General features: G+C 41.4%; 1 protein-coding gene across 2 annotated transcripts; it reads left to right on the forward strand.

The window, feature by feature from the left end:
• The first annotated feature begins 109 nt into the window (after positions 1-109).
• On the forward strand, positions 110-22703 carry YY1 (YY1 transcription factor). Of its 2 annotated transcripts, none has more exons than XR_014947265.1 (5): positions 110-1023; positions 8359-8521; positions 17299-17359; positions 17553-17675; positions 19693-19832. XR_014947265.1 is itself a non-coding variant. In XM_015865637.3 (5 exons), exons 1-5 carry the CDS (start codon positions 327-329, stop codon positions 21189-21191), a joined length of 1263 nt encoding a protein of 420 aa, XP_015721123.1. In that variant the 5' UTR covers positions 110-326; the 3' UTR covers positions 21192-22703. The 2 variants fall into 2 exon arrangements, 1 of the variants encoding a protein (XP_015721123.1); XM_015865637.3 differs by lacking the exon at positions 17553-17675 and adding an exon at positions 21009-22703 and having other exon boundaries at positions 19693-19851.
• The last annotated feature ends 351 nt before the right edge of the window (positions 22704-23054 follow it).

Consider the following 23054-nt stretch of genomic DNA (forward strand, 5'->3'; position numbering starts at 1 on the left):
GGGCGTGACGGGCGGCGCCATTGGCCGCTGGGCGGCGGGGGGGCGGGGCCCGGCGGCGGCGGCCTCCCGGGGCTGGGGTCCGTCTCGGCGGCAGCGGCGGAAATCTCGCGAGGGAGCGTAGCCGGGATTTGGCGGCTGGCTGCCTCCCTCCCTCCCTCTCTCTCGCTGGCTGCGAGGAGCTGGTGTTTGTGTGGAAGGGGGAGGAGGAGGAGAAGGAAGGGACGCGACAGGAGCCCGAGCCCCACCATCCGCCCAGGGGAGCGCAGCGCCGACCCCGCGCCGGCCGCCCAGCGAGCTCCGTCCTCCCGCCGCCCCCTCGCCCGGCCATGGCCTCGGGAGACACCCTGTACATCGCCACCGACGGCTCGGAAATGCCGGCCGAGATCGTGGAGCTGCACGAAATCGAGGTGGAGACCATCCCGGTGGAGACCATCGAGACCACCGTAGTGGGCGGCGAGGAGGACGAGGAGGAGGAGGACGAGGACGAGTGCTGCGAGGACTGCGGCCCGCACCACCCGCCGCACCACTACCACCACCACCAGCCCATGATCGCCCTGCAGCCCCTCGTCTCGGACGGAGACCCCAGCGGGGCGGGCGGCGGAGCGGCCGGAGGCGGCGGGGGGCAGCTCCACCTGCACCACCACCACCAGGAGGTGATTCTGGTGCAGACCCGAGAGGAGGTGGTGGGGGGAGACGACTCGGACGGGCTGCGGGCCGACGACGGCTTCGAGGATCAGATTCTCATCCCGGTGCCGGCCCCCGCCGGAGAGGATGAGTACATAGAGCAGACCCTGGTCACCGTGGCCGCCGCCGGCAGCAAGAGCGGAGGCGGCGGGTCCTCCTCGGCCGGGGGGGGAGGCCGCGTGAAGAAGGGCGGCAGCGGCAAGAAGAGCAGCAAGAAGAGTTACCTGAGCGGGGGAGGCGGCGGCGGGGCCGAGGGCGGCGGCGGCAGGAAATGGGAGCAGAAGCAGGTGCAGATCAAGACCCTGGAGGGGGAGTTCTCGGTCACCATGTGGGCCTCGGGTAAGTGCGCGCCGGACCCCTCCCTCCCCGGGCCCTGAGCCGCGCCGGGGGCCGCCCGGCTCGATCCGGACGGTTTTGTTTTGAAGGGAGGCCATGTTTTGATGTGTGTGATGGGCGCCGCCATGTTCATCGCCAGGGCAAGTATGGCGGCTCCCCGAAAAGATGGCGGGGTCTGCGCTGCCGCTGCCGCTGCTCCTGCCCGGCTCCGGCGGGGGGAAGGAAAGATGGCGGCGGCCGCCAAGATGGCGGCGGCTGAGGGGGTGCGGGTGGAGGGAGCAGCGCGCCGCCGGCTCCAGGCCTAGGCCGCAATGGCGTAGTTTCTGCAGCAGGGGGAGGCGGGGTGCGCGGGCGGGCGGGCGCACGGTGCGGGGCGCACCCAGCCTCTTCGCTTCTCTCCCCCCGCCCCGTCGCCGCCGCTTCTCCTCCCGCCTCGCCGCTCCCGCTCCTCACGGCGCTTTTCTTTCCTCTCGCTCCGGGCCGTCGCCGCCGCCTTCCCGGCTTTCCCTCCCGCCCCTGCGCTGTCTCCTCCGCGCACCCGGGGCCCCATTGGGCCGCATTTCGATGCCGATCGTGGCCGCGGCCCCGGATGAGGCGTGTGCTGCGGCCCGTGACCGTTAGGCGAGGGGGGCGGGGGACAAGCGCCCGCCCAGCGCCGCCCGCTGCCGCCTCGCCCCGGGGCGGCCGGCCCCTCTGAAATACCGTTCGGGAGCGCGCCCGGGGGCTGCGAGAGCTCCGAGCCGGGCGACGGCGAGAGCAGGGCTGGGCGGGGATGGGGCTTTACCACCCGATCCCGGGGTGCCGCCGGGAGGGCAGTGCCTGCCTGGGGCTGCACGCACCCCCGAGGTGGAGACCGGGGTTCACCGGTGCTTGGGGAGTCCCCTCGGCAGGAGCGGAGCTGACCCGGTGGTGGCCTCGCTGTGCTGGCAGAGCTGGAAGCGGATTCAGGCGGACACTCGGGGAACACCGCTCAGCTTTTCCTTGGCTGGATCTAACGATTCAAAAGGGCTTTTTAATAGGCACGAGGGATCCGTGCACAGGGAGAGTGGAGGTTTCCGAGTTGCTTTTTGTGGGAGTGTCTCAAAGGCAAGAAAATCGTGTGGACATGCTTGGTATCTGCAGGGCTGGGGATGGACCTGACATGCGCCAGCCCTTCCCATTGATTCTGTTGGCCTCAGTTTCCTCACCCTTCTTTTAAGATGCATAGGGGGTGGGGGGGATTTTTTTTATCCTTGTCAGTAGAAATTTTACTTGTGGTACATTAGTGTTTTCTGGGTTTTTTGTTTATTTCTTTTTTTTTGTAAGAAGAGTTACAGGGGAAGTTCTATGCTAACATTATTTGAGGGTGGGGAAAAAAAGCAGCCAAATAACATCACTTCCTGTAACACTCAGTGGACGCGTAGTCCTTGAATAATGGGACAGACACTTTTTCTGCTTATCATATTTTTCCTGCTCTTTTTAGTACTCAGAGAGTCCAGCAGAGCATTGGGGACTTGTTAAACTTCTGAGGTTCTATGCTCACTGGCTGTGTTGTCTGTGGTTGACTGGTGGTTTTATTACTAAGTGGAGCGCTGAAAGAAAAGTATATTGAATGACCTAATTCTCTTATCTGACAAGATACTAAAGAATAGTGATTTTGATTTAGTTGTTGTTGCTAAATAAACGTCCACATTAAAAAGTTTGACAGCGTATTGTCCTTCTGATATATACTTAGTTGACAGCCTAATGAGCCCAATAAAAGTTACCTGCATTTTGATGGACAGAGAATATTTAGTAAAGACTTTCTTGAGTACAATTCAGTGGAACAGCATTTTCTATATGCTTCTGTGTGTCAGTGTAATCTGAATGAAGATCGCTTGCTGTCTGTTGTAGAATTGACCATGCAAGAAAGACAAAAGAAAATAAAAACATGCAATTGGATTTCTGCTGTCTAAATAGCTGAATGCAAGTGGCTGTATGACTCATGAGCTGGCAGGATGCAGGACCTCACTGGGATCAATTGACAGCTTCCAGCATGCATTTGTGCTCTGAAATTCAGAGTGCCTGATAGGATGCTTCCTTAGAGCTTCTGTGTGCTGATTTATTACTTGACTGAAATGAATAATGTGCATAATCAATGCGCTTGATTCTGCTCCTCCTTACGCAACTTTTACATCAGGATAGACGGATCGATTTCAGAGGTTTTGTTCTTTGTGCTCATGACCATGCAAGCCCAGCCAGAATGATATCCACTTATAATGTAGTGGAGATTGAATTGCATTGGTATGTTTGGCCCAATGGTGTCTGTGGTGCAGAATATACCTATTATGACGCGAATTCAAATGGGGAAGAAACTCTCCAAAAGCAATATCACAGATTTTGTATGTGAAGAAAAGGCTTGACTTTCCTCCATGCATGCCCAGCCTGCTCCTGCCCTGAGTTTCAAACCTGCTCAGAATGGAGCTTATTGAGCCTGATGGGTAGACTTTTATACCTTTAATACAGCTTGCTGAATAGTATAAAAGTGATCTGAAGTTGCTCATGGTTAAATGCTGATGTTCTGCTGCTTCAGTGTGTGTTATCTGAGGGGGAATGAATTCCAGACAAATTCCAAAAGAGAAAAAGCTGGAATGAAAATAAACCCCTGGAACAAACCACCTACCTGCCAAAGGAAGGTTTTACTGAGGTTTCCCTGCAGAATCCGGCGTGCTTTGTTTTGAGCAAACTGTGACTGCTTTACCTCTGTATTGTGACATAATTAAAGACTTGTGCTCTCAGTTAATTGACTGGTTGAAATATTTAACAAAAAAGTTTATCAAAAGATGAGCGGTAAATGAGGCTGTGAATCACTGTAACACAATGAGTCCTATATTGCTGGTCCTGGGTATTGGGAACAAGGGCACTTTGCTCACTGCTGGGTGGGAATACAGTGTGGCTTAATTACTTACTGTTTTCCGGTGCTACTGTGTTAGCCTGTACACACATGGTGCCAAATGTAACCAAGGGTATATCACTGTCAGTGAGTATAGCGCTCCTGGTAGCACTTCTTGAAATGAGTAGAAATGGTGTATGAAATACATAGCAAGGTGATTAGAGTGGACTGCTCAATCCTTCTGTCGTTAGTATGGTCAGTTCATAGTTGCTGTACTATTGTTGGCAACAGTTTAGACTTAACCATAGCTTCTCTTACCACCTTAATATCGATAGTAACGTCAAACTTGTGACCCATGGTTACTTTGATCTGTTTAGTTTGAAACAGGAATGTTTTGTTCTAGTTTACGTTCGCTTCCCAGATCTTCTAAATAGAATGGTCTTTTTTCATGTGTGAAAATAGATACTGAACAAAAAGTATTTCATTTTCTGAAATGGTTGAAGAGGTAATATATCAGTGGATATGTTCACCACTTGTGAAAGGGAAGGTATTTGTGCCTTTATCATCTTCAGCTTCAATCTTCCTGTTTGGTGATTGTTTCTAGGTGTTGGGTACGCGATAGTAAAAGAAGGGGAAGATTATTGTGAATTGCTTTCCGAGATTGCATTTACAAGGCTGCTTCTGAGACACGTGAGCACTTGGGAAGGTGGTACTGATGTTCTGGCTCAACCAAATGCTGGAATTTCAAACAGCTGGAGCTTGATTTGAGGGAGAACTATTCTTAGTTCTCCTTCACTACTTACTATATTGTAACCACATCTGCTTCTAAATAAAGATGGACTCTGTCAAAGCTTTTTAATCTGAAATAGGCTGTGTTGGCTTACATTGTTATTAACATTAGGTAGCCTGCAGGCTTAGGGCTGAAGTAGCACAACCACCCTCAGCGTGGCCCAAAGATGTTAAACCATTGCAGTAACCTGTTTCTAGGTGGGGAAGTCTAAGAATCGTATGTGTATGGTTTAAAAATGATTTGTGATGTTCCAGAAAGCCCAGGCAGTTGATCCATATTTGGAAACTCAGGGAGGTCGGGTTGGGTTTCTAGAAGATTCTTCAGGACCACTAAAAACCAAACAAAAAACACTAAAAAACAAGGCACAGTATAGAACAATGATACTAAATCAACCAACCAAAGAAATATGTTACTATCTTAAAAACAAAAGGGTTTTAATTTAACTTCAGATTACAGGGGTGATAAAAAATCTGAGCAGTTGTCTTTTAGTATGGGGCTGCTCCAGAAGTAATGCCTCCTATGTTGTTATGATGCCCACAATGCCAGAGGAGATGATGGTGGTGCAGCAGTAGAAATTGAACCTTCCCACCAACATCCATCCCATTCTATGTTGTTGCTGTGTGACAGATGGCAGCAGAGGGGCGGTCTGACAGGACGGCATCTGACATGCAAGTGCGTATGAAGCGAAAGTGTGTCATTGAATTCCTCTATGCAGAAATAATGGCACCCACTGACGTTCATTGACAGTTGTCGAATGCTTATGGAGACCAATCAATGGATGTAAGAACTAAATAACTATCCTTTATACATAGGTCTCTGAAAATGCTATGCATTATTTATGCTACACTTCTCCAGAGGTAACTAGAATTGGAGATTTTGCTTTGTATGCTGTATGTTTGTTTTTTTGATGCTTTGTAAGAGGCAAGGAGGGGTGAAGTCACTTAGACATAGTTGTTACTGGGGCTTGATTGAAGGCAGAAAATGTCAAGCAGTCAACATGTCCTATTTGCAGTAAGAATATTGGTTAACTTGTCAGCCTGAGTGAAAGTTTGCTTGGACTTTAGCCTCCAAACTTTGAGTTGCTTAGTGAAGGTTGGTAGGGCATTACAACTAAACCTGTGATAAAGTTCTGAGTAGAGGACAATGATAAAGGCGTTCCAGACTTCTTCCAGCACTTACAGGTTTCTTTATTTCAATGAGTTGATGGTATCAAGGACCGTCATAGGATGGTCAGTAACTAGGATGATCTGAATGCTTAAGAGTGCTCAAGTTAGCTGCTGCTTTTAATAACTTAGTTGACCTGTGAATCAGGTCTGTCTTGAAGGTCATTAGCCTGTGCTTCAAGGTATTTGCTGTGTTGTTGGTTTCGTCTTTTCTTTTGATTTAGTTTTTAGAACTGCAGGTCCATCCTGCTGTAAAGCACTTTTTTGGTGTAAGAAGACTTGAGTGGTTATTTTTCATGCAACTGTCAAGAATTTATAAAGCAATGCTTTTGTTTATTTTCATCTGAGGTAATATTTTCATAGTTTTCCCATTTAGAAGCATTACTTTGGAATTGCTTTCTGTTGGTGGGCTTTTGGAAGGAAGGGTACTGGCAGCTGGCTGGCTTTCAGTTTGGCCCTCAGAATAACAAGGAAGCATAGTTGCATTGAGGGCCTTTATGCAAGGAAAAGATAGAAGATCTTAAGGAATGTCTATAAATTACCCAGTTGACTCATGCATCCGATCTGAGGCAGGAAATGAAAACTTGTTTCTGTTACAAATGTCATGAAACGGTCAAACTGGAAGTTCTGAGTAGCTGTTGAAATGGCCGATGTGAAGGCAGCTGATCCCATTCTTGCTTACAGCTTGGAGAAGGCTTTGCAATTAGCTTTCAAAAATGGTTCTCTTTTGAACTTGATAATGCCTTTATGTGTGTGTAGGCATTACTAAGTATCTGTTCTCAGCCTTCTGACAGTTTGGAAGAACAAATGGTTGCTGAATTAGGGGTTTATTGTTGAATTTCTAACTCCTGAGCTGTAAAATTTAGCCTTTAATACTTTCTTGAGGTGGATTCAGTTACTTTCTTTAAAGCACTGATGAAGACTGAAAGGAAACATGGTGAGCAGAAAGCTAGATTAAACTGAAGGAAAACGTCCCAGTTATCAATTTATTTTTAATACTGCAGATATTTTCTTATTAACACTGCCGTCTTTGCCATGTTGAAGTCAATTTCCCTCTTTTACTATGGAACGTATACATGAACTGCTTGCTATTTGATCTGGTAGATCAGATTAAACTCCAAACAAGCAGTAACATTTCTAGAAATAGCTCAGTGGCAAGGATTAAAAGCAGCCATTACAAATTGAATAAAAATTTCTCCATGGTATATTTCTTTTATTTGCTTATGACTTATCTCTTTCCTCACTTAAGTTACTGAGCAGTGAATAATGTTATTTCCTGTACTTGTGTCAAGAAAAAAAACCCTCAAAAAAACCTACTTTGCCTGATTAGTTCCTTGTCTTATGTTTTCTTCTTATTTATTTTTTAATTGGAGATAACATATTTCTGTCCTTGTCCACCTTGTGTTTCTGTAAATTCACAATTTGATTTTTTACAAAGAATTTACCTTTGCAAGTCATACATAGACTGTACATTAAGTGGTTTGCAAAATCTTTCTGTGTAAAGAGTAGGAGAAGTAATGCAGTGGCAAGCTGTTAAGGCATAGTTGAATAGTTAAAGCTGTTGTCATAGGAAGTGGTCTCAGGTGAGAGTGGAAAATGGGATTGGTGCTGTCTCTTCTGCCCTACTGGTGTGAGCTTTGCAAGGAGGGGATCCGTGGATGTTTCCATTTTCAGCCTTCGGTGCATCTCTGTGGTTGTGTTTTTAAAAAAAGCAAAGAGGGAGAGAAAACTGTTGACGCATTCTGCAGTCTGAATGCGGGTTGTCAGTGACAGCAGGTCTTCAACCTGATTTCCTTGTGGTCCTTATGCAGAAATCCAGTGGAGGAGCTCTAGAGTAGTTTAAGTAGCCGTCTCTAACTGAGTTGTAGATCAAAGGTCTGAATGATCCCTATCTGCTGTTGGCACATTAGAGGGGGAAAGGGCTTAGGCTGTCTTTGCCACTGAAGGAGGAAGCCCCCTGGGGAGAGAGTCACACTGTTGAGCTTTTTGTTTCTTTCAGGCTTATTTGCAGGTGTTAAGGAGCTACAGTTTTATGAGCAGGGAGTGAAGCCCATTAGTAGTAGTTGAAGTTTCTTGCCCCTCCATGACTCTTTAGTTGAGGGTTGGTGGTTTCTGAATCTAAAGATCAGTACTCACAATTTCTTAAGGTAAGTACCGTTCCTCCGCTAGGTTTATTTGGTTGCTGTCTGCTGTTGAGATCTAAGTGAGCACTGTAGAGCTTAATTTTCAAGAGATTTAAGGTAATTTAAATATTTTTACATTGTTTTAGGAAAAGTGTGTTATCTTTAAAATGCAGCCTACACTTGTCTGTGTTTAAAGTAGATAGGCAACTTCTGCTGTTATTCCCACCCACTGTGTTCTTTGTATTGTTAAGTGTATGGATATCTTTATTCTTTTTTGGCGTAGCAATCCGTGGGGGCACCGTGTTTTTAAAAGTGAGCATCAATTTTGAGTTTGTACTGAGATGTAGCCTAATAGTTAGTATGCTGTATTGATCTTAATATGTATTGAGTTCAGTATTTTGTGTGTTTCAGATGATAAAAAAGATATTGACCATGAAACAGTGGTGGAAGAGCAGATCATTGGAGAGAATTCTCCTCCAGATTACTCAGAGTACATGACAGGAAAGAAGCTTCCTCCTGGTGGAATACCTGGCATTGACCTCTCGGACCCTAAGCAGCTGGCTGAGTTTGCTAGGTAAGTAGGAAGAAGGATTTTCAAACTAAAATTGTTTTCTTTCCAGTGGTTTAATCAAGAGTCTGTTAGGCAATATAAATGATAAATTCAATATGACTTATTCTATGTAATCATCTTCTAAGCCAAGGAACTAAATTCAGAACAGTGCAGTGAGTGACGTATTAAAATAACAGGGTTCCATATTCATTGGGTGATTTCTTGTCTTCAGTCAGGCAAGGCCAAAATACGTTTATAGTCTGCATTTTACATGTGAGTAGTCTTAGTTTCTTTGGTGACAAAGGACCAAATAAATGTGATGCAGCATTTGGATTGTTCAGAATAAAAAATCTAGGCTGAAATAGTTTGTAAAACCACTTACTGATTTTTTCCATTTGCTTCTCCCCCTTTAAGCTGTGTTTTAGACATAGTTTTTTAATGAAATGATATGTCTTGTGCTTTCAAGTGCCACTGATTCTTGCAGTTTTGCACTTGTTAACTGTACTGCTTGTATTTTCCTCCAGTGAAACAAAATTTTTATTCATTTACATATGCAATCCATTCCCCTGAGTTACTAGATAACTTATTTTCCGATAGACTTTGTGAAGCCACCAAAGTGCTGTTACGAGTAGCATTGACAAGCTCTTGGTGTGGAGTGCTTGGGCAGCCTGTAGCCACCAGAGGGCAATCGTGAGATCACTGGGGAAAAGTCCTGTTGCAACATTAGGGTTGCCTTCTTTGTGTGCGTGTCCTTGTAATTACCAAAGGCTCGCTGCTTTGTACAGTCCATGAGCAACATTAATACCTTGTCTCTGAAAATTTAAGCTTAGCAGCTCACTTCTTGGAGCTGCTGTGATCGTTTTTTCTAATGTTAAAAGCATGAAGCTATGCTAATTTTCATTTTGTTATTAGCTGGATGTTCTGCAGAGCTCTGTTGCAATGCTGTATCACTTAAGGCAGGTGGATGGTCAGATGTTGTTACTCTTGCTTCCTAAGTCAGCTGGCACAGGAAGAAATGTGATTCTTTTGTGGAATGCCACTGAGTTTTTCAGTTATTTGCTAGGTTACAAGGGCTATTGGCACAACTTTTGATTGGGCAGCTTGCGTAGTTGGATCTTGGCGCTCAACAAGGTTTGTCTGCTGCTGTTCCCTGTTTGATCTTGCTGCTTTTTACAAGCTGCTTCTATTGGTTTTTACTGTGTATGCAGTGAAGGACCTCTGGCACAGACTCTTCCTTCAGTTGTGGTAATTAAGCCATTGAACTGTGTATATTGAAAGCTCCTAGAAAGAAGCAGGGAGCAAATGCTGCATAACTGTCTAATCTGAAAATGGGGCTGCTCAAGAAGTAATGCTTCCTATTTTGTTATGCTGGCTCACAATGCCAGTGCCAGATGTTGGTGGTATGGCAATAGAAGTGAAACTTCCCCACCAGTATTCCATTACATTGTGTTTCTGTGCAATAGCCTGACAGAGCGGCACCTGATATGGAGATATGTATGAAGCAAATGCTTGTCATTAAATTTCTTCCTGCAAGAAAAAATGGCACCCACTGTCATTGATCAGTGCTCACTGAATGTTTATGGAGACCAAACAGTGGGTGTGAGCACAGTGAGGCAGTGGGTGGTGCATTTCAGCAGTGGCAACAGCAACAGTGGGTCACCTCCATTGGTGCGGATTTTTATGAGTGCAGCATGCAGGCTTTTGTTCCTGGTTGGCAAAAATGCACAGCTAATGCTAGTAACTATGCTGAGAAATAGTGGTTCAAAGCAGAAAATTTGCTCTGTCAAACTGTGTTCTTGTACTTTCTGTACCTGTTGTAGTTCCCCTGGAAATAAATAGGAGGTATTACTTCTGGAGCAAGCTACATTTAAAAAAAAAGTCATTAAGGACTGCAAAAGATTTTATCTAAAATGGTGGGTGGTTCTGCCATTTGTTGTTGTTGTTACTTGGTTTGCTAATCATGATCACAATGAATGGGTTTTCTTCTGAGACTTGCAGGGAGGGTGAATATAATTTTTTGTGAAAGCAAACAGTTAAGTGTTAGTTTGAGTGTATGTAGTATTCTAATTCCAAACATATCTGCTAATCATGTGCATGGAATAGTGCTCTCAGGTATTTCAGAATGTTCTAAAACCTTTGGTTCTGCTAAGCACTGACGTACTTACATACAGCTGTCTTCTGTTATGAAGTTTAACATCCTCTCGTAGTGCTTCTCCATGCAAATGCTGAGTGATACTGTCCAGATTGGTTTTGATATTTGATACGGTTTCCAGGTCTTGAAATTACAAGATTTGTTCTGTCAGGTATTTCTGAATGTATTGTAACCAGTAGTGCATTTTTAGGTTTGAATTATTTCTCTTGCATCTGTAAAATTCCCACTTTGTCTTGGTGGAATGTTCTAGGGAATTCTAGAGCTAGAATTTACAGCAGATAACAGAAAAATTGAGTTTTATGTGTATGGTCTCATACTTTTGCTGCTAATATGTCTTTGTACAGGAGATGAAATGTGATCCACTTCAGTCATAGGGCAAATACACGTTGGTATTGGGAACATACAACCTTTGACAATATCCACAGGTTCTCAAAGTCAGTACAAATTAGTGATAGCTTAATTCTAGCTGTGTAAAAACCTCAGGCATGCAATGTTTTTGGAAAACCTTTGATTTGTTGGTCAGAATCAATGACTGTCAAATTTTCTACTCTTGTTTTAAGAAGGAAACATGAAGAAAACAACCCAACACCTTTGTACATTAGGTCTGAAATGATTGTGTATAGCTGAAACTGTTGATATGGGTGTATTAGAACACTGTTATGGTGTTGACCTTCTCAGAGGGAGTGAAGCATGTTGAAAGGACCCCTTTTAGCTAATAGCATGTATTCAAGCTCTAATATCTGCAGATAATTTTTTACTAGTAATTGTTGTAGTTACCTGAATACCACATGCAGATATCACTAGAAACCTTCTTGCATAGCAGAACTGGAGGAAAAAGCTTAGTTCCTGTATGGGAATTGGCTTTGGAGGTACTAGGAGTACCGTGTTTTTTTACTTCTGAAAGGATTTGCTTATTTAATGTGAAGTTCTTTGGAAGTTTCAAGCACTGCTTGAAAGATTTCTTGCAGATACGTTATTATGAAATTCTCAGTTGTATTGTGAGAACTTTGGGCAGCACATGAATTCAAAACTCAGAAAGAAGCACGTGCTCTGCTGAAAGTATTGAATTAAAGTTCAGCGATTTAAAGAAAACCATCTGTGTATAGTCTATGTATAAGGAAGCATAAACTGACTAGGAGAATTTAATACTAAGTTAATTTGGTGTAGTCAAAAACAAGTTACTTTGGGATGGATTTTCTTAAAGATATTCGGAAAAATATTACTATGTGTTTGTAGAAATAATATACTAAAAGTGAAGCTTAATTCACTGTATAACCATGCAGCTTATTTTTGATTGACTGAGATGATTGCCTTCATTTATGTGAACAAATGTCTGAGGTTAACTTTAAATTGGCAAAGCTTGGACAAGTTAAAGGCTTGCTTTGCAGCCTCCTAATTCAGAACTATGGCTGTATTAGAATTTAACTGTAGTATGAACAGATTTCAGGTAGGGGTCTGGACTTCTGAGCTCAGTGAGTAGTAAAGTGTGGCCACCCACACTTGTTTTGGTGATTGAAATCTGTAGAACTGCAGCCTTTTTGTAAAGAAATGAATACCAAACTGCAGTAACTGAGCCTATGGAAGAGGCACCACTGCGACACAGCTGCTAGGTGGCAGAGCAGAGCAAGCATTTCAGCAGCTGTTCTGTTCTACTTCTTATTCTCCTGATGCATTTGTCATTGAGTTGTGTAGCAGGAATCTGGGCCTTTTAATTGGACCTGCTTCTTCCTGGAAAGGTTTTTTATACATTCTGAAACTGTTGAAAATGCTGCAAATAAACCAGCTGTGTCAGAACACTGAGATGTGTTCTGTTATTCTTAGAAGATCTTTTACCTGGTTGGGCAACTTCAGGAATTTTACAAATAAAATTGCTATGATGTGTCTTATGTACACTTCAAAAGAGCAATAAAAAAGAAAGTGAAAAAGAATGTGTGCATTTATCTTTGGCAGTCAAATCAGAATCTGAAATACTAGTTGTCAACGTTCTGCTAAGAAAGAGATGAAACCTAGTAATTTCTGCTCTCTTTTTTGATGCATTTTGTCTGGGACACTAAAATTCCCCTAAGGTGAAATAAAATGTTTCATCCAAGTCTGAATAGATTACAAGTAATTCTGTGTGGAAGAAGTCATAAGAGCTTGCAGAAATATTTTCAGTTGCTGAATGTGGAAGATGTCTTGAAATTCCCCCAAAACCACTTAAAACCAGCATCCCTTGTTTTAATTTTTTTCCCCCCTCTCATTTTTCCCCTTGGTGGATAGGTGGCTGAATTGTCTAAAGACAACAGAACAAACACAAATAAAATGCAAAGAAAGAAAAAGGGAAGATATTGTAGCTGGGGAATTGGCACTGTAAGGGGACTATCCTTTCCAGAAGGCTTTATCTTCTGCTCCTCTTAGTGCCTTTTCTGAAAGAGAGCCATTATAAGAACTGCCCTTCCTGTTCAGATCACTTTCCAAAACGGGTAGAAAACAAAGGAGAGGAAGCTGCCTCAGAGTTTGAAATCAGACACCCTTCTTAAGAGTGACAAAGCATTCTGGCCACCTAGATTTATGACTTAGGCCTCTTTATAAAGTATACACTTCTGTACTGGTTTTGTTCTTGCTGAGAAACTTAAAAGGGCAGTAAACTGACAATTACCCACATTATTTTACCAGGCGAGGAGAATCTCTTGCTCTGTACACCGCTGCAAGGGTCACTCTCTCACTAACATATTCCAGTTATGCAGAACAAAACTAGTAATTATTTCTGCCAGAACTTCAGGGTGAGCAAGAACAGTTTCATTTTACAACAGTTTTCTGGCCTGTTTGTGGACAAAGCATAATAAAACACTGAGTGTGTGGGCTCTTTGGTTGTAGATTCCTAGGACACCTTGTGCCATTCCTCTTGTGGCTGTTTATCCAAAAGCCAGTCTGGCCAGTTTCAAGAATCCTTTAGCGCTAACAAATAGGCAGGGACTCGTGGTAATTCTGTCTCAGTAAGGCAGTACAGGGGCTGTGATGAAGTAAGAGTACTGACTTAAATGGTAGTCTATACTGGTCTACATATACTGGTCTATACTGGTATAGAATAATTTCCTCGTTCTCCAACTATTCATGGAGACTCAGTCATCTGTAAAGGTGAATTATCACTGCTGGTCATCAGTGACCTCTGGGAAGAGTAGTAGTTGCCTCAGGGAGCAATGCTGTTGAGGTTTATGCACAGAAGGAGAAAAAAGAATGTGAGAAAGTAGGTTTAACAAGCATAAAAGGGTGATGCTGGTAAGGGAGTTGTATGCTGTTAGTTGCTCTTGGCTTGTGCTTTAAGGTAACAATTGTATCCATCTTCAACTTGATTGTGGAGATTGAAAGTTTTTTCAGGTTCTCTGGGTGGGTGAAAGGAAGTAGTTAGCTGTTACATTCTGGTATAGTAGTGACAGAGTAACATTCTTCATTTTGAGGGGTTGAGAGGTTCAATACCTGCTAATTCATGCAATTTCCTGCACGGGTAAGATGGTGCTTTCATGAACCTCATTCTGCGAAGTTATTAGGTTGCTTACATTTGTAACCTGTTCTCTTATTTTGTCGCACCCCTTTCCTCCCTTCCCGAATACAGTGCTTTAAGTACAGTTTAAGAGGTTTAGTCTTCAATTGCACTGTCCCAGTACCGTGATCCAAAAGGTTCACTTCCAGTTTTTCTTAAGAAGTCTGGTGAAGTTACTGCTAGGCAAGGCCAATAGAAACTTGCAGCGGAAGTGAGAATTCTGGTCCTGCCATTTAAATTGACTTTCAGCAATGGCAGCTGTTTTGGTAGATCCACTCAGGTATTAATGTGTGTGGTCACAGTTATTTTAAATAGTGGTGTGTACTAGAGTTCCGTTTTTGATGAATGTTTCAGGCTAAGAAAACTTGGATGGAGCTGGTAGAGATGCTTTACTGGGTGGGATCCAGATGTCTAACCACCAGCAAGAGCTACCTGCAGCAGTGTAATTAAGGTCAACAAACCAGGTTCTGGCATGGTCTCCTTTTGCAGAAAGTTAGTTTGTTTAAAGTAAGACCAAAACCTTTTTTCTAAGACATTTGAAAATGTCTTTCAGTTCTTCTTTAAGCTGCTGTCCACATAGATTCCACTGAACGATGATCGGGGGTATCTTATACCAAGTACAAGTAGTGCAAGAATTGCCTATTAAAGCTGTTATCGTCTCTTGTTAGTGATGCCAGTTTATTTAGTCTCTTTTACAAAAGGTCTGTTATGATCTCAGAACGATGGTGTTTTTACTGTTTCTGATGATATCGTGGCCGTAGTTTTTGGGCTTTTGAGTATTTTGGTTTTTGGGGTCAGGGAAATCACTGAGCCAACATCTAACACATTGATCATGTTAAAGCAGGTATTCACGGGACCAGCATTGTCCAGTTAGGATGTCTGTTGGTATTACAACATGATGCTGTTCTTTCACGTCACGTGTTATCAGTGTATTTTTTGTTTGCCTGACTTGGTATTGCAGATGTGCATTTCAGAGCTTTCTCCTTCTCTAAAATACATTGACGCAAAATAAGAAGCATGTTATGCAAAGGATAGTTAAGAGCTTTCCATAGAGGCACCATATGTGTTTCAATGTCTTTTTGTTTTGTTTTGTTTTTTCTTTTGTAGTCTTAATGCCTCTACCATTGGTACGTGTGGATTTTAAGTGTTCAGAACTTTACTTAAAATTAAACTCAGCACCGCCATTCTCTATGCCAGTTGAGTCATATAAATTAAATGTCATCTTAACATCATCTCAGCTAGTCTGTAATCTTGGGAAAAGTTACCAGCAAGGTTAAGATAATAAAGAGAATGGCCTGCAGGAACAAAAATAACTTGCTGTGTTCAAGATTGATGGTGCTGGCAGTGGCACAAGAAAAGCTTTGTCAATACAAATACCTCACAACCATTTTCTAGAAGATTGTTGAATCCACAATTCCCATGTTTTTTACTCTTTCAGGAGGCTACAACGTTCTTTGGTTAGCATTGTACATATTCAGTGTAGTCTGCAGATGCTGAACCAGTTTCCATGCTGCATGGAAAGGAGTTGGATTATACTTAAAAGTGGGTCCATGTGAACCTAGTGAGGTTCAGCGTAGAAAAATGCAAGGTTTTACATTGAGGTCAGAGTAATCCCAGATACGTGTACAGGAAGAACAAGAAGTCCTTGAGAGTAGCCCTGCAGAGAAGGACCTGGTGGACTAAAAGCTGAACATGAGTCAGCAGTTTGCTCTTGCAGTTTGCAAGGCCAATGGCATCGTGGGTTCCATCAGAAGAGGGGTGGCCAACAGGGACAAGGAGGTAATTGTGTCCTTCTCTACTCTGCCCTCATGAGGCCCCATCTGGAGTACTGCATCCAGGTCTGGGGCCTCTAGAACAGGAAAGATGTGGAACTGTTGGAGGGGATCCCTGCTTGTGATAGGGGCATTGGAACTTGATGATCTTTGGAGTTTCAACCCAAGCCATTCTATGATTCTATTTCTCATGCCCACAGAACCATAGGAGACTCTGTTGGTAGTTCTAAGGAGATTTTCCTGAATTTCAGGAATTTTCAGCAATGTTTTTCACTTGTTAGGCCTTAATTCAGCCTCAGAATGACTTCCATTCTTGTTTTCTCCTGTGTCCACATGAATGAGGCAAGTGAAACTGCAGATTTTAGTGCTTCTTCAAGGAATGTAACAGTGTCAAGCCTGGAGTGTACCTTCAAAGAAACAAATGGTTACATAGTTGAAATGAAGAGCTTTTAACATATTTTCCCTGCATCTATTCAGAATTGTTTTGAACATTTAGAAGTTGCATTTTATCCTGCTTCAGATCAAGTGTTTAGGAATGCATGTTAAAAATTCATGTTCTGTTTTGAAGTCTCTCCTGTGAAGACAAAGAGATGTGTTCATTTTGGAGAAGAGACCTTAGACCGCCTTCTGGTACCAAAGGGGGGTCTAAAAGAAATCTGGAGAGGGACTTTCTGCAAGGATGTGTAGTGATGGAACAAAGGATTATGGTGTTAAACTTATTCTCTTTAAGTTCTGGATTAGGTATAAAGAAGAAATTTTGCCTTATGTGGTGGTGAAGCACTGGAACAGGTACCGCAGAAAAACTGTGTATGCTCCATCCTTGGAGGAGTTCAGAGCTGGATTGGATGAGGCTTTGGGCAGCTTAGGCCTAAAGGGAGATGTCTCTGCCCGTAGCAGGAGGTTGAAAGTCTGTGATCTTGAAGGTTCCTTAGAAGTCTGAGCCATTCTTGGATTCTAAAATCTGTTGAAACTATCCTGTCCTTAATGTCCTGGTGCAAGGTGGAGAAGCGAAGATAAATAAGCCACACAGGCACAAAAAAAACAGGATTTTCAAACAAAGTGTCAATTACAATTTATGTAAATCAGGAAAACCCTCTTTTCACATGTTCAGAGGACAAGGGATGTAGTGTTAAGTATTTTACTCTCTGTTTCAGAGGTCCTGTTAAAAAAGCTGAATTTTCCAAATATCAAAATATGCTGTTAGTGTTATTGTAAGGCTTTTAAAGACATTAAACAGATTATTAATGGTTTACATGATACTATCAAATGTGTACATTATGAAGGCAGTTATTGGAGAAGAGCTGCCTACCAGTGTTTTTCTACTAATGTTTTTCCTTTTCCTTTCTTTCTTTTTAAGAATGAAGCCAAGAAAAATAAAGGAAGATGATGCTCCGCGTACGATAGCCTGTCCTCACAAAGTAAGTCAAGTTTTCTCAGCTTCTGAGAAGGTAGCAGTTTGTAGATCCGAATTTTGTGTTGATATTCTCTTGACAATAAGTAAAATGTCTTGCTGTAAATAGATTATATACTCTGCTAACTGTATTTATCACTCTTTAGAAGCTTCCTTAAAAACCAACTGAATAATGTATTATTCCCAATTCTTGTCTTAAGGTTAGTGCATCCCTAATCTTCTGGTAACCATGATGCACAGTCCCTAACATGCTGGTTTTACTGTTGTGATTTCCCGCCACCCAAGAATACATACTTGAAAGAATGTTCTGAAAGCTGTTCAAAGTACGTTCCTAAGATCTATATATCATCTGCTTGGAAGCTATGACAGATTTGGGAGTCTAGATCGGGAATCAGCAATCTGTGGTGCAAATGCCAAAGTCAGCATTAGTGGAAGACTGGAATTACATTCCACAGAGCTGGGGGATGCATCATTTTGAGAGAGGGGTTTGGAGATAACAATTCTGATCTATTGATAGTGGGGAAGGTGCAGTCTTGAACAAATTCTGCTAGTCACTGAACCTGGTAGTTTTATCATTACTGCATTACCCAGCTTCTGTAGAGCTTCTGTTAGCCAAATTATCTTGTAATGAAAAAAGAGAAATACAATCTTGCTGACTCTGATCTAGATAGTGCGAGCCTGAGCAAATAATCAGGGGAGATAGTTAGTGCGTATTAGAGAGTATGAGTAGAAGGCTTCTTCCTGACAGTTGTAGTGAAAGAAATTGTCACTTAGTTCTGGATTCCTCTTTGTGCTTCTGTTGATTTCCAGTTATTTACATTCTTCATATGTCATGTTTTTACTGCAGTTCAGTGTGTAGAGATACTAGAACATTTATTCTGTACAGTTGTGAGGAACGATGCCTTCATTTTCTATTTACTTTTTCATAGCTTCAACTACATCTAAAAAGGGAAAAAAGAATATCCTTCCACCTCATGTATTTTCTAGTGTTGTATATTTGATTTCAGTTTAAAAAAGAAAAATATTATAAAAGATGTAATTGTTCCTGTCAGAGGAAACTTCAAAATAAATGCAAACAAGTCCATGGTGTCTTTATTTTGGTGAAGTACTTCCTAAATTAGCTGAATTCTAGTACCTGAAGAGAGAACTTTTCTAGAAAGGATTAATTTCCCATTTGTATTAAGAAATGAGGCATGTTTAAATGTGGGTATTAGATTTGAATAAATAGTTTCCATGGAGAAAGCCTGTAGAATAGAATACTAGTTGTTGATTGTTACTTTAGGTTCTGTTGTTGAACTGTGTGACTCATAATTTAGCCATGCTGGTAGACTACTTTTACATAAAAAGAGTATCATTTGGAGTACCCATAGAGTGTAAAGTGGTTCAAGGAATTTAGTATAATGCAGGAAATACATTTCTAAAACATATTGTAGGTTTCTATTAAAAGAAAGGTTGAATAAAGAGAGTACCAGGCCACTGCTAGCCTAAGCGTATTCCGCAATCAAAAGAGGTAGTCCTGTATCAGTCCAGTATGTACCCCAGACTAAGAGCCTCTGATACCATACCTGAGTTGAAGTGAATATCTTCTCCTTTCACGCTGAGTTGACAGTAACTCACAAAGTCTTCAACCTCATTTAGTTTCCCAGAATCACTGTGGGTTTAAGCTGTTTAATCAATTGTTATCTTTTTATCCCAAGGTGATAGTGTTTGGTCTTCAAGTGTGCACTAGGTGGTATTTGTAAGCCATTATGTGCTGTAAACACTCCTATCTCTTCCCAGGAGTGAGAAAGGCAGAGAAGGAAATGGATGGAAAGCTGGGAGAGGTAGCAGTGCAGATGCAGATTGGTGCTAGAGAGTAGTCTGTGATACGTTATTACAGAATATATCACTTACTGGAGTTTTCTAGTAGTCAGTATGCACAGTATATACAGCATGTTAAGGGATATACCATAGATAGCCATGAACTATCATTCTATGTAATGTTTTTTTGTTTTGTTTTTATTTTCCTTGAAAGTGTATGTGCTTTTGTTTAGTTCATTCATTAGCTTCTACCAGAACTGCATCTTTTCCATAAAACTGTCCTATTATTTATTTGAGTGCACATGGTTCATAACTCTTAGTGAGAAGAGAGTTTTTTTTTTGCTTGTTTAGCTTTACAAATGATAGTTTTCATTGTGTAGTTGTTTGTTTTTTTTAATAATTGATAGGGGTCTCCTTCTCATGGCCATTGTAGGAGAAAGATTCAGAATATGAAAGCACGTTAATTGCTTTTACTGAAGCAGATAAAATCATTGTAAGTACTAGCTTACATGCTGATTGAGTTTCACTCTTATTTTTAAGGGCTGCACAAAGATGTTCAGGGACAACTCTGCTATGAGGAAGCATCTGCACACTCATGGACCTCGAGTACATGTATGTGCAGAATGTGGAAAGGCCTTTGTGGAGAGCTCGAAACTAAAGCGACACCAACTAGTTCATACTGGAGAGAAACCCTTTCAGGTATTGTAAACTTCAGACTACAACTTATTTGTTAGAATGTGAATAGAGTGTAACTCTTAATATGGCTTTTGTATTGTTTTGGGGATAGTGTTGGGTTTTTTTTTTTTGTTTTTCAATGACAACATGAAGCGCTGGATGATGATCTTTAAAACTGGGTGTCTCCTTAGGCTATACTTTGTCTACTTCTGTGGCCATTAATAGGAATTAATGAGTTGTTTGTACACAAAAGATATCTTCTATAAAAAACGTAAAGTTACGTGTGTGTGTGTGTGTATATATATATATATATGCCCACTTTAAAAAGGAAGTTTTTAGTTACTACCAAATGAAGAAAATGTATTTGTCCTCCATCTGAGGAGTGCTACAATAGTCCTGTAGACAACCTGACCCTGGCTCTCAAGGTTCTTTGTTCAGTTGTCTTACGATACTGATTTATAGTAGTAGATGTAAATCACTTTTCAAATTATGGCAGTTAACTGTGTGTCCTTCCATTCATATCAAATCATGTGAGCTTTTGCCACCAGAGGTCCCCAGCCTTCTTCGTATGATCTTATTCACATAGATAATATTATAGGTATCGTAAACTTGAGCACACTGTTCACTCCAGTGCACTTGAGATATGTATTTTTGGTTATTTATTTACATTGGAGAAATAAATTATTTCAGAGATTTTATTTGCGGCATTCAGTTATGTGCACGTGTTTGAGCTGCTTTGTGTTTCCTTGTTAGTATTTGCTGCTAAACATGCTGCTCATTGTATTCTGAGCTCATCTTGAAAGTAAAGTTGGTAAAGCAAGCAAATCTATGCAGGTTTTTATGAAAAGGAGGAAATTCTGCTGTGGGGCTGTTTCTGTTTTCTAGTACAGTTTAGCAAAATACTGTTTGAGCTGCAGAGTGGTGGGGTTTTTGTGTTCTAGTGAAAGCATTCCCTTGCAAGGAGTTACTTTCCTCTATAAACTGATGTACAAAACAATCAGAAATATTCACATTCATTATTTTTTTAAATACAGTTTAATGGTGATGCCTAAAGATGTACTTATAATAATCCTAAACATCTGTTCTTATGCTTGTACAGTGTTAGAATGTTGTTCTACTCTGTGATTAACGCAAGTGCTGCTTATTCTTAGCTAATGGAATGTGTGTTTTCCTTTCAACAGTGTACATTTGAAGGATGTGGAAAGCGTTTTTCACTGGACTTCAATTTACGCACACATGTGCGAATTCATACTGGCGACAGGCCCTATGTTTGCCCATTTGATGGCTGCAATAAGAAGTTTGCGCAATCAACTAACCTGAAATCTCACATTTTAACACATGCTAAGGCCAAAAACAACCAGTGAAGGTTGGAGGAAAAGTTCTTGAACTCAAAACCATCTTACAGGAGAATGAATTGAAAATAAATACGCTTCCCCTTTGTATATTGTTTCTAGGAAAGAATTTTAAAAAAAAGAACCCTACAAACCTAAAGGACATGTTTTGATAAGTAGTAAATAAAAAGCAAAAAACTTCCAGGTGACATTGCTGAGATGCTCTACCTTGCTCTGTAATCCCGTTTCAAGAACACGGTGTTTTGTAAAGTGTGGCCCTGACCAGAGGGGTCGGTTCGTGAACTTGCATCAAAAAAGACGATTCTTTATACAACAGTGCTAAAATGGGACTACTTTTCACATTCTTATGAATATGGAGCTCACCTGTTGCTTACAATTTTTTTAATTTTGTATTCCAAGTGTGCATATTGTACACTTTTCGGGGATATGCGTAGTAATGCTATGTGTGATTTTCTGGAGGTTGATAACTTGCTTGCGGTAGATTTTCTTTAAAAGAATGGGCAGTTACATGCATACTTCAAAAGTATTTTCCTGTAAAGAAAAAAAGTTATATAGGTTTTGTTTGCTATCTTAATTTTGGTTGTATTCTTTGATGTTAACACATTTTGTATAATTGTATCGTATAGCTGTAATGAGATCATGTAGTATCAAATATTAGATGTGATTTAATAGTGTTAATCAATTTAAACCCATTTTAGTCACTTTTTTTGGAGAAATACTGCCAGATGCTGGTGTTCAGTGTAATTTCTTTGCCTGTTCAGTAACGGAAAGTGGTGCTCAGTTGTAGAATGTATTGTACAGGCACTGACCTTTTATTAACACCTGATAATATGTACATCCCATGTAATAGAAAGGGCAACAATAAAACAGTCGTCCTAAAGAAAGAATATGGCAGAAAATGATCTGTAAGCACAGTCTATTTTCTTTTGTCCAGAGCAATCCTAGTTCCTCTTGATCTTCCCAATATTGGAAGCTAAATAAACTCAAGTTTCCTTACTTGGCATTCAATTAGAATGATTTGTGATGAAATTCCGTAATGCCACGTCAGGTGGTATACATAAATATAACTGATGACTATAATTCTGTTTTTGTGTGACCTAGACTTCCATTAACTGGAGTGGTGGATTTGGATACTCGTCAATATAGTGAGATTTCAGTATACCTGGAAAGCAAGTGGGTGAAACAATATGGTAAATAGCTAAATGGGCACTGTGCTTAATTGTAGGAGAGTAATCTTGAATGTTTAAATACAATAGGACATGGGAGAACTGTGGGGCTTGGTCACAGCAGGAAAAAGAAAGCTGTCATCTTCTTTCGGCTGTCTTGTTTGACTGAATATTTCTTGGAACCTCCTTGGATACCTTTTACTTTAGAACAGCCACTCATAGTTCTCAAAGAACTTCATGGATTTTGGAAGGTCTGGCTAAAAGTGGTTACTTCTCGTTTGTTCACGTGTTCAAAATAAGAAATATGCAGATAATATAGTAAAAATGTGACTGACTAATAAACATGAGTGCACATAAATTGATAAGTAGTATTTTTTAGAGGGATGTGGCATGTATTTTATACTAAAAACTGTTATTTTTTTCTGAATTTGTTTCCTACAAGGTTTGTCAAACTTCATGGCTGACACAGTAAGTTTTACTTTTGAGACCAAGTTTGGTAGATTGGGGAGAAAACATGGATAATACAAAACTACACTGAAAAGCAAGAAAATTGCCATCTGTGCTTAAGTTAATCTGAACTCTGTGGCTCCAGTCTGAGGTTACTGGGGGTTGGAAGAGAGGTGGGCTATTTAATTATAAGGAATACACTAGAACTTTGGCAGTATATATATATATATATATATTTAAAAGCGGTTATTGAGCAGGATAA

The sequence above is a fragment of the Coturnix japonica genome, chromosome 5, assembly GCF_054131305.1.
Source record: "Coturnix japonica strain WE chromosome 5, WE-NBRP24, whole genome shotgun sequence".
NCBI lineage: Eukaryota > Metazoa > Chordata > Aves > Galliformes > Phasianidae > Coturnix > Coturnix japonica.

What these genes read in the sequence shown, in the direction of transcription:
- YY1 (XM_015865637.3), top strand. Translation starts at nt 327, where the DNA reads ATGGCCTCGGGAGACACCCTGTACATCGCCACCGACGGCTCGGAAATG. An exon ending in CGATAGCCTGTCCTCACAAA is followed by an intron (nt 17,360 to 19,692) that starts GTAAGTCAAGTT and finishes CTTATTTTTAAG; the next exon opens with GGCTGCACAAAGATGTTCAG. An exon ending in CTGGAGAGAAACCCTTTCAG is followed by an intron (nt 19,852 to 21,008) that starts GTATTGTAAACT and finishes TCCTTTCAACAG; the next exon opens with TGTACATTTGAAGGATGTGG.